Source organism: Herpailurus yagouaroundi, unplaced genomic scaffold (genome assembly GCF_014898765.1).
Source record: "Herpailurus yagouaroundi ecotype Mexico unplaced genomic scaffold, PumYag 192, whole genome shotgun sequence".
In the NCBI taxonomy this organism is placed as follows: domain Eukaryota; kingdom Metazoa; phylum Chordata; class Mammalia; order Carnivora; family Felidae; genus Herpailurus; species Herpailurus yagouaroundi.
The window spans coordinates 24885864-24896872 of record NW_024412423.1 but is presented as its reverse complement, the minus strand read 5'-3'; the positions used below and the strand labels follow the sequence as shown (position 1 = coordinate 24896872).

Sequence of the window (11009 nt, the reverse complement as noted above, 5' to 3'; positions counted from 1 at the left end):
TTATATTAAGGAAGGTTTAGAATATCTAATGTCCCTTGAATTCATTTTTTACCAAGCTTTCTTAGCTGTACACTAGTTACATGTCTCTACTGCCATTCCTGTGCAAGGTTCCAAAGGGCCTGAATTTTTAATTTAAAAATTTTTTTCCCATTTTACAAGTTCTGTTTTAATGAATTTGTTAAATTTGGAATTCAAACAAAAAATGTGAATATGTTTATTTAATATAACTTTGTGTGTGCATAGAAACCATATAAGTAAAAAAGCAATGAGATTACATAGGTGATTATATTACAAAAGGGAAGAAAATAACTAGTACTTGTATATTGCATTCTGGATACAGTTCCAGGTACGTGGTAAAGCTTAAAAGAGACCTATTTCTCCAGCAGCTGACCCGCCTCAGAGCAACGACTGCTCTCTCCTTCCCCACAGCCTTAGTATTTTTTGCCAAAGGGCCCGGATTTGAGTAAAGGGGAGCGCCGTGAGCGAAGGATCCGCGCATAAGGGCTACAGTCTGTTGAGCTTTGGCAGGTGGGTGTTCTGGGAAGTAAGTTTCGAAGAAATGGTTTCTTCCCTGGGGGCTGTTGGTTTGGTTGCTGGTTTTCCTGGTTGGCACCAAGGCGTTTTTTGGTAGAAGCCTGGCCTTGGAGTTTTAGTACAGTATGATACTGCTCTGCGATGCATGCTGCCTTCTTCCGAAGGTCCAGTTTCACTAGCATCATGTTATTCTGCAGCTCAGCCAGGGTCTGATCCTAGAAAGATGAATAAAGTTACAGAAAACCTTTCTGTCTGGTGTATTATAGAAACAAAAGGGTAAGGTACTCACCATCTGTTATTAACAACTGTTTTTAAAAAGATTAATTCTTTAAGTTAGAGCTTTTAATGGAATAGGGGGTATTTTCCTTAAGACCCCAACAAATAGCACTGAAGAGGAAGACATTTTTTACCATGAGGTGGCATGAACTCGAATAAGTTTACTTAACCTCCAAGAACGTTAGTGCCTAGGTATCAAATCAAGATACACAGCTCCTTTTTATTTTTTAGTTTATTTACTTATTTTTGCTAATCTCTACACCCACTTGGGGTGCCTGGGCGGCTCAGTCCGTTACGGGTTCAACTTCGTGTCAGGTCATGATCTCAGTTTGTGGGTTTGAGGCCTACATTGGGCTCTGTGCTGCCGGCTCAGAGCCTGGATCCTGCTTCAGATTCTGTGTCTCCCTCTCTTTTGCCCCTCCCCTGCTTGCATTCTCTCTCTCTCAGAAAAATAAACATTAAAAACATTTTTTTTTTTTAATGTTTATTTTCGAGACAGAGAGAGACAGAGCATGAACAGGGGAGGGTCAGAGAGAGAGGGAGACACAGAATCTGAAACAGGCTCCAGGCTCTGAGCTGTCAGCACAGAGCCCGACGTGGGGCTCGAACTCACGGACCGCGAGATCGTGACCTGAGCTGAAGTCGGACGCCTAACCGACTGAGCCACCCAGGCGCCCCAAAAACATTTTTTTTTAATTAAAAGAATAAACTAAACTTATGACCTCGAGATCAAGAGTCTCATGCTTACTGCCTGAGCCAGCCAGGCACCCCTTAAAGTCTACACATTTTGGATGAAATACAATACTATTTATTTTCATCAGGTTGTTACAACAGAGAAAACACCTATAAATTACATAGCATAGTGCCTTGTACTTAGTGAATGGTTATTTTTATTTTGCAAAGAAAACAAACTCTCCTTATTCTAAAATCAGCCCCCAAATGTCTGCCTTTCTCATCTGCTTCTCATTCTTTTTTCTCACATATACTCTGGGGTGGGCTGATGTGAGAGAAGGAAATATATAGGGTGTCCTTACCTGTTTGATTAAGATATCATCACAAGTGGTCAAGGCTTGGCGAAGTTTTCCTGCCCCAGTGCTGTGGCAACAGGCTCTTTCTGCTGACTGGAGAGACTCACCAAGTTTCTGAAGCTCTGTCCGCAGCAGTCTTATATTCTGAAAAAAAATGAGTAGGAACCACACTGGCCAAGACCAACCAGGATAATGATCTGGAGGCATTCAACAGCCATTTGAGAGACGTAAAATTAGAAAGGCTAGTCAGTTAAATGAAGTAGCCACTCTCCAGGACAGCACAAAAACCCCCTGGTCCTCATGTAAGTCAGACTGGAAAGGAAATTGCTTTATGTAAGAGCCTTGGTAACAGAGAAAGGTATCAATTACCTTCTGTCCCTCCTCTAATTTCTTGTCCACATCAATGGTGAAGGGCTTGGCTGATGGTGGTGGTTCTAACATTTTCTGATACTTCTGTAGTTCTGAGAGAAGGAAAAAAGAAACTTAAAAATGTAGGCTTTCTAGCCTTCGACTTCCCTCTTAACTGAGTTAACAGTAGCTTGCAACAAATACAGAAAGTGAGGCAATGTGCAATCTAGAGTGAGAGGTTAGGGAGATACAGGTCCAAGTTGATGAAAGTATTTTGGAGTTGGAGTCAGAAGGCCCAAGTTTGAAAACCAGTTCTCTGAACCACTCTCATGCTTTGTGACCTCTCACCTTCAGTGGTGGAACGTAGCTCTGCTCTGCACTGTTCCAGTTTAGCTTTAACCTCCTGGAGCTGCTGGCTGGAGGCAGAAGCCGCCAACCTTTGTGACCGCCGAAGGGACAATTCAGACCCTGGTTGTTGATGGGCTATTGGCTGCTGTCTGGCTTCCTGCAAAAGAGCTTCTAGCTCTTCTATTTTCTCATCCCGCTCCTAAGAGGGAAGCAGAGAACACAATTCCATCCACAGTCAGACAAATCCTACAGGAACAGATGGCCAAATGGTGAATAAAACCTTCCCTGACACTTAATGCCTGTTAGCACTTATACCATTTTCTAGGCCAAACAAATCCTTAATCAATTCATAGACTGACACATATATAGTACCAAAGACACTAGAAAAAACTTGAGTTACATATTCCTGCTGTACCAGCATTTATAAAATCTATTTATCTCAGGCAACCCAGTGATGGGAATCAGTAGCTGGCTGGGGCTGGTTCAGGACAACTCACCTGAAGCTCTTCTTGGTAAAAACTTGTCAGTGACTCCTTGAGGATCTTTAGTTTCTCTTCATACATTTCCTCTAACAGTTCCTTTTGGGTATCCAAATGTTCACTTTCAGAGGAGAAAAATGGATAAAGAAGATGTGGTATCCATACACACACATGCATGCACACACACACAATATTCCTCAGCTATACAGAATGAAATCTTGCCGTTTACAGTGATGGATGGACAGAGAAAAGTCTTCGGTTAAGCAAAATCAGATGGGTACCTGAGTGGCTCAGTTGGTTGAGCATCTGACTGTGGCTCAGGTTGTGATTTCACTTTGTGCATTTGAGCCCTGCAATGGGCTCTGCACTGTTGGTGTGGAGCCTGCTTGGGATTTTTGCTCTCTCCTCTCTCTGACCCTCCCCACTCATGTTTTCTCTCTCAAAATAAATAGGAAGACAAAATACCATATGATTTCACTTATATGTGAAATCTAAAAACAAATGAACTTAAAAATACTATTAAACTTAAAATTATTTATTTTTTTTTTTTAATTTTTTTTTTCAACGTTTATTTATTTTTGGGACAGAGAGAGACAGAGCATGAACGGGGGAGGGGCAGAGAGAGAGGGAGACACAGAATTGGAAACAGGCTCCAGGCTCTGAGCCATCAGCCCAGAGCCCGACGCGGGGCTCGAACTCACGGAGCGCGAGATCGTGACCTGGCTGAAGTCGGACGCTTAACCGACTGCGCCACCCAGGCGCCCCAAAATTATTTATTTTTAAACTTAAGACTTTATTCCAGTCCTGTCACTTAAAGTTTTTTTAAACATTTATTTATTATTGAGAGACAGAGAGTGAACAGGGGAGGGGCAGAGAGAGAGGGAGACACACTATCAGAAGCAGGCTCCAGGCTCTGAGCTGTCAGCACTGAGCCCGATGTGGGTCTCAAACCCACAAACTGCAAGATCATGACCTGAGCAGAAGTTGGACGCTTAACTGACTGAGCCACCCTGGTGCCCCCAGTCTTGTCATTTTTGTTGTTGTTGTTTTGTTTTCTTGGAGAGCACAAACCAGTGAGGGGGGCAGAGGAAAGGAAGTGGGCTCTGCGCTGACAGCCTGACGGCAGCAAGCTGATGTGGGGCTCGAACTCACGAACCGTGAGATCGTGACCTGAGCTAAAGTCAGACGCTCAACCGAGCCACTCAGATACCCCTTTTTTAAATTTATTTTTGAGAGAGAAAGATGGTGCAGGTGACTGAGGGGCAGAGAGAGAATCCTACACAGGCTCTACAGTGTCAGCATGAGGCCTAAAGCAAGACTCGAGTTCACCCCATGCAGGTCTCAACTTTAAAACAAAAAACAGACTTTTAAATACAGGGAACAAACTGGAGGGCAGGGGGGTAGGGGAAATGGGTAAAATAGGTAAAAGCAATTCAAAGGTACAAACTTCCAGTTATAAAATAAATAAGTCACAGAGATGAAAAGTAAAACAGGGAATACGCTCAGTAATATTATAATAATGTATGGTTGACCAATGGGGACTCCACTTTCTTTTTTTTGAGACAGAGAGAGAGAAAGCATGGATGCATAAGTGGGAGACAGAGAGAGAGGGAGAGAGAGAGAGAATCTCAACCAAGCTCTGCGCTGGAGCTCACAAACTGTCAGATCATAACCTGAGCCAAAATCAAAAGTCATATGCTTACCCAACTGAGCTACCCAGGTGCCCTAGATGGTGACTACTATTGTGGTGAGCACTGAATAATGTACAGAAGTGTCAAATCCCTAGGTTGTACATGTGAAACTAATATAACATTGTGTGTCATTTATATTTCAATAAAACATTTTTTTAAAAAAAGAGAAGATAAGTGAGTGAAGATTCTGAGAAGCAAGCTTGGGAGACAGATCTTGAGGCACAAGATCTATGATAGTTTCTATTTCCCACCCTCTGGTCCTATTGACAGACCAAGAGGAGTCACTCAGCTGGTACCTGCACCACTGTTCCCGCTGCTGCATCTGCTCCACCATCTCATTGCAAATTTCATCACGAAGCTGAATCTCCAGCTGCAACTTTTCTTGCCGTTCTTTACAAAGCAGTGCTTTCATGGCTTCTACCACTTGTAGGAGCTCCTAGGAGAAACACAGAGGTGATCAGATGGAAGGCAGCATGGAAAATACATGGCCATAAAGCTGATACACCAAAGCTTTTTTGCATTCTCACCTCCTTGCCATACATGGAAATGTCAGCTTCATTTTCAGTGTCCTCATCAAGGCCTGGATCTGTCTTAACTCCTGTCTCTAAGCTGGGAGATGCCAGTAGACTGTGTTCCTTGATGAATGAATGTAGCAATGGGAATCCCAGTTGCACAGGTGGAGCATGCACAAGCTAGGGGTGGGGTGGGAAATCAACTGAATTCATAACTAGTCCCTAGTAGATTCCTTAAATAAAGGTACCAGCCCAAAGTGAGCACAACCATCACACCTACAACTTCTTACCTGGCTGGCAATGGCTGAGAACTTGGCCACATGAAGGGTCTCATCATAGGTAGATGCACAGGGATTCACATTGACAATCATGCAGGAGCGTCCTCGGCCTGTGAAGAAGCCTTGGAACACTCGAGTCAACTTGCTGTCACGAAAGGGAACCAGGTTCTGCTTTGACCTAGCAGGGAGAACAGAGCTTTGAGCAGAATTTCAGCCTTTGGTGTAACCCAGCACCATCCCCAGTGGTGACCAGGAAGTCTCTCAGCAAACTGTAATGCTCCAGATCATCCTAGCGCATGGCTTGTAATCAGAAGCTTACCGATTCTGCTGGTTTTGGCGCAGGGCAGCAATACAGCGGCCCAGGGTGTGCAAAGAAGTATTAATGTTTCCTGCTTCCTTCAGCCGCTCACCACTCTTCTGATCTTTGCAGCGTTCTGAGCCAGCCAGATCACAAAGTGACAACCTTGAAGAATGGACAGGATCTGACATAAGGACCCCACATGTTATGAGCTTTCCAGCCCTTCATATTGTTCTGGGGAGGGGAGGACCCACCAAGAATCTCTGTACTCAAGGAAGCAGAGCAAGACTCTAACAGAAGTAATTCCTCTGAGGCCTTCCCTTATCCCCTATTTCTATTACCACTTATGACCAAGAAGTCCACATTTCTTTCTTTTTTTTATTTTTTTTAATGTTTATTTACTTTTGAGAGACCAAGAGAGACAGAGCACAAGCGGGGGTTGGGGCAGAGAGAGGGAGACACAGAATCTGAAACAGGCTCCAGTCTCTGAGCTGTCAGCACAGAGCCTGATGTGGGGCTCAAACTCACTAGCAGTGAGATCATGACCTGAGCAGAAGTCGGTCCCCCAACCGACTGAGCCACCCAGGCGCCCCCCCTTTTTTTTTTTTTAAAGATTTATTTATTTTTGAGACAGAGATCACAAGAGGGGGAAGGGCAGAGAGAGAGGGAGACATAGGATCCAAAGGGGTCTCTGGGCTGATAGCAGCAAGCCCAATATGGGGCTCAAACTCACAAACTGTGAGATTACGACCTGAGCCGAAGTCAGATGCTCAACAAACTGAGCCACCCAGGCGCTCCAAAGCCCAAATTTCTAAATGGAAAAACTTACTCGCTGATCTTGGGGATGATATCCCCTTCCCCTTGAAGGTGCAGGATCCGGATTGAGAAGATGCTGTGACTGGAAATCAAGAAAAAAAGAGAAGTTACTGTATATCTTCCATGACTATGTAGAGGACCAATGTTTCCTAGAACACAGTGAAAAGCTGACTCTCACAACCCACTTACCTGCGGCTAGAGTTCTGGTTCAGATGGGTACTGGCAAAGCTCTGGTTTTTACGACCCACTTTGAGCAGCTTCCAGGCCTCCTCAGCATCCTGAACGTGAACCCAATTGAGATCTAAAGCAAAGAAGAGAGAGGAATACATAAGATGGGAGCGCCTAACTTTTCCTGGTTTCTCCCAAGTCCCCTTTCAGGGTTGTCCCCTGCCTCCCACTTTCCCATACCTTTCACATAGGGATTGCCATTCTGATCCTCACACAGCCGCAGAGTCTGCCTCTTGCGCTGCTGGCTAGGCGGTTCTAACAGGTCATAAAGCAGTTCGTTGTAGATCTCAAAGAAGGAGATCCAGATGGAGAAGCGGATGTCTGCAGGGACACTCACAGGGGCAGTGTCTGGCTGTGCCCATCGGTGACTCATTTCTGGGGAAGAAGCCAATGTACAGGGTATCAACCCTAGAGTAGTCCATCTCCCCTATGGTCTGCAGTGGCCTTAGAAGGAGCAACTTGGGTTGCAACCTCTGGTCTTTACCCCTGGCAGCTGTTGGGAGCAAGGGAGTGGGTTTCTACTGTTACTTGGCACAAAGCTCAATCATGGTACATACCATCCAGTTGGCTACTGCTTGTCATTTGACTGATGGAGGAGAGCCCAGCAATGCCACTGTCAAAGCTGCTACTGGTACCCATCCGTCCTTCAATGTAGACACTCCTCTTCAAGGAGGTGGACAGCTCCTCCTGGAGGGGTGCAGGAAAAAGATAAGCACAAAACTTTCCAGAGATTTATCCTCTTATCCCCACCTCTGTGAACATCAACACTTCACCTCTTGGAGGCCTCCATTTAGCAGGGCCAGTTTCTTTATCTCCTCCTGTCGAATCTGCTTACTGTCTAGCCAGATGACCTCGTTGGAGAATATGGGCTTCAGATCAGGTGTTGCATGAAGTTGGCCTTGGAGGCTATTGAAGATCAGAGCCAGGGACCGGGGTAGGATTCCCCCATCCTTGATGGTACCTGGAAGCATGCGAAAAATGGACGGCTAAGTGTTAGTCCCCAATTCAAAGCATCAAAAGGCAAAGAAAACACTATTACAGGCCAATCAGCAATTCTGTGAGGCCTACTAACTCACCTTGAATTGTGTGGGTTTTCCCTGAGTTGGTGACTCCGTATGTATAGATGAGCCAGTTCTGCCCTTTGAGTACATCCTTTACCATCTCTTTGACAGTCAGGTTGAAGAAAGATGCCTGTCCCACTTCTGGCCCGAAGATCTAGAGATAGACCCAATTTCTCAGATGCCCATTCCTCATCTGTGTAGAGGCAGAAGCATCCCTTCCTGGGTGACTGCCTCTGGACACTACTTAAGCAACTTCTTCCTACAGTGCTGCCAGCTGCTCTACAAACATTAAAGATTAAAACCACTCTTTTCCAGTGCATCTTTCATCCAAATCAACAAATACGTAAGGAATGCTAGCCACTAAGTCTGATGCTGCAAACACAATGGGTTAACACAATGATCACAAGTGTGGGCTTTGGGGATGGGTAGCTCTAGGTGCAAGTCCCAACTCTACCACTGACTAGCTACATGGCTTCCACAACATAACCTTCACTGAGCTATAATATCCTTATCAGGAAAATAGGGACAATAATAATAATAATAGAAATGTTGGGAATTAATGCACATAAAGTACTTGATGCACTGGTTAGCACACAACAAGAGTCCCCAAAATTGTAGACATGCATATATAAGGAACTCAGAGTCAAGTAAAAAGCTTCCCTTTAAAGAGAGAATAAAGCTGCCTCTACATGTTGGTCCCTTGCTCATAAACCAGTACCTCCATACCTGGGAAAAGGTGAATCTATGTGTGGCTTGTCCAATTCCCCGCTCACTGCTCTTTTGGGCAAAGGAGTCCTTAGGTGCCTGTAGAACAAGGGTCTCCACATTCTCAATACGGACACAATCCTGAGAAGGGGGAAGAAAACAGTTGTCACAGAAGGAAATAATCCTGGGAACCCCTTCTGTTCTGCATCATTCCATCTTGAATCCTCCCTCCTCAGAAACTCACCTGATCTTCCTGTCGTTCCAACTCTGAAGGTAACAAGGGCCTGACCCTCAGGTATACTTTAACCTTCTCTGTACTATCCTCAGATGGAACCTGTGGTAGAATTCCAGGCTGGAATCAGCAGTTACTTCCAAACAGATGGGCAAACATAGAGTAGTTCCAGAGAATCATGCTAACACTACCTCCATTTCACCTCAAATGTCTCTGTACAGCTACTCTATAGTTCTATAATCATTTCAATCCACATGTGTTTTTTCACTACTTCATCACCCTTCACTATCTTTAGTATCTTGGAAACCTGGCTTGCCACAATGACATTCTGAATCAGAACTGGTTAACTGGTATGGAAATCAGCATGTGGTATTTTGGCAAAACACAACAGGTAAGCACCCTGGAGGCAGACACACCTAAATTTCAGTCCCAATTCCATCACTTAGAACAATGACACCTTGAACAAGTTCTTTAGACTCTCTGCCTCTTTTTCCTGATCTGGAGAATGGGGTTAATAATAGAACCCACCTCATTCATTCAACAGATATTTAGAGATCTGCCTACTATGGCCCCCAAACTTTAATAGGCACTGGTAGTCTGGAGTCAGGGACTTTCTTAAGGCTCCTACTCTCATGAAACTTTCTCTATAAAAGAGGAGACTTATCAGTAGAAGTGATCTCAACCAGAGCCACTTTCCTGCCAAGGGACATTGAGGTATGTCAGGGTAAGTTCCTTGGTTGTCACAAGTGGGAAGGAGCTAGTGACATCTAGTGGGTAGAGGCCAGGTATGATGCTAAACGTCTTCCAAGGTACAAGACAGCCCCCTGTAACAAATTATCTGGCCACAAATGTCACTAATGCTGCAGCTGAGAAACTCCAGTTTAGCAGAAAGCCTCCATAAATGGAAGCGACAGTTGATATTAAAACCTTACTTAATGGGCAGTATGCTCTTGTGTAAATTAACACATCTAGGCATCACAGTGAAGAAGAGAGAACTATTAGCCTTATCTCACAGGATTAACTGAGTATGCACTTGACAGTGTTTCATTTGTACAATGTAAATAATGTTTCTTCCTATGGACACACAAATTTACATTTTTTACTTGTCATGATCTTAATTTGGAATTCATCTCCCAGATCCTCAGGATTATTGGTCTTGGACCTGAAACTAATTCTGTATGGACAACTAGTAGGCTGAAGATATCACTTTCTGCTGCCAAGCCACTGTCCAACTCCTTTACCTGCTGCTTATCCTCCAGGGAGGTGGAGATGACAGAACAGTCTGTTATCAGGTCCTTGCGTACCACAGACCCTAAATCTGCAGCTGTGGACTCAAACATGGGGGAGACTACAACTTCCTCATCTGACAGCAAGCCGGCTGGCGGAGAAAGGATCCCTTGCGACATGACAGCAGGGGCAGCTTAGGTCTACAAAGAGACAAGAGTGGGTAGGGAGGAGAACCTTAAAGGACACAAGGGGCTGCAAATTCTAGCTAAGAAACAATTTTCTTGCCCCAGGACACCTTCCTCTCGCTGCTTGAATTCCTACTCCCTTTTCCCTTCAAATGCCAGGAGAGAAGAAGGGGATGAGACGGGTTAATTATGTAATCCAGTCTTAGGCATTTCCGACCGTCATGAGGAATGAACAGATACCTCCCTCCAAAAGCAAAATCCCCACTCTAATTAGGGTGCCTCACCCACCGGTGTAGAGAAGAAGGTGGTATATTTAGCTTTAGGCTTCTTCTCGAAGCCCGCCCCCAGGCCCAAAGGCAGGACAGACGTATAAAGAAAAAAAGGGATGGCGGCAGCTTCGCTTTCTGAAAACCTGTCCCGGGAGGGCAAGAACTCGTACAGCCGCTGGACTCCAGGAGACCCGCAAACTCACCAAAGACGCGACACTCGCTCCTCCTCCGGTACCGGCTCACTCACACCCCGCAGCCGAACCCGGACTTTCGCAGTCTGAGAGCACAACTCCACCCACGAGGTGCACCTTTGTTACTGATACAATGTTTTAAATTACGCGCTGCGTTCGTTCGACCAATCAGATAGCGGAGCCTGCAGCTGCCAATCAGCGCAAGCAAAGGGGGCGGTGGAGCCTTTTAGACCGTTTGCTCTGGTCTGACCTCTATCCTGCTCATGTGGGTCCGGGTTACCAACTGTCGGAGTTTGGATTTGG

General features: G+C 45.1%; 1 protein-coding gene across 2 annotated transcripts; it reads right to left on the bottom strand.

Annotated features, from left to right (window-relative positions):
• Window positions 1-190: 190 nt before the first annotated feature.
• Window positions 191-10850, bottom strand: KIF20A (kinesin family member 20A). 2 transcript variants are annotated; one of them, XM_040444577.1, is made up of 19 exons: window positions 10719-10850; window positions 10076-10261; window positions 8847-8936; window positions 8624-8743; window positions 7913-8051; window positions 7610-7797; window positions 7394-7523; window positions 7017-7211; window positions 6798-6909; window positions 6622-6690; window positions 5814-5957; window positions 5507-5672; window positions 5232-5396; window positions 5001-5140; window positions 3032-3134; window positions 2535-2733; window positions 2208-2299; window positions 1845-1982; window positions 191-749 (listed from the first exon to the last, which is right to left on the bottom strand). In XM_040444577.1, the coding sequence occupies exons 2-19, from the start codon at window positions 10238-10240 to the stop codon at window positions 432-434; spliced, it is 2673 nt and encodes an 890-aa protein (XP_040300511.1). In that variant the 5' UTR covers window positions 10241-10261; window positions 10719-10850; the 3' UTR covers window positions 191-431. The 2 variants fall into 2 exon arrangements, with proteins under 2 accessions (XP_040300511.1, XP_040300512.1); XM_040444578.1 differs by having other exon boundaries at window positions 5232-5339.
• Window positions 10851-11009: the final 159 nt, after the last annotated feature.

Excerpts from the sequence above, each read along its gene's own strand:
- KIF20A (XM_040444577.1), bottom strand. The coding sequence starts at position 10,240 with ATGTCGCAAGGGATCCTTTCTCCGCCAGCCGGCTTGCTGTCAGATGAG. Across the intron at positions 8,937-10,075 it reads CCCTGGAGGATAAGCAGCAG|GTTCCATCTGAGGATAGTAC; the intron begins GTAAAGGAGTTG and ends ATTCTACCACAG. Across the intron at positions 6,910-7,016 it reads TGGCAATCCCTATGTGAAAG|ATCTCAATTGGGTTCACGTT; the intron begins GTATGGGAAAGT and ends TCTTTGCTTTAG.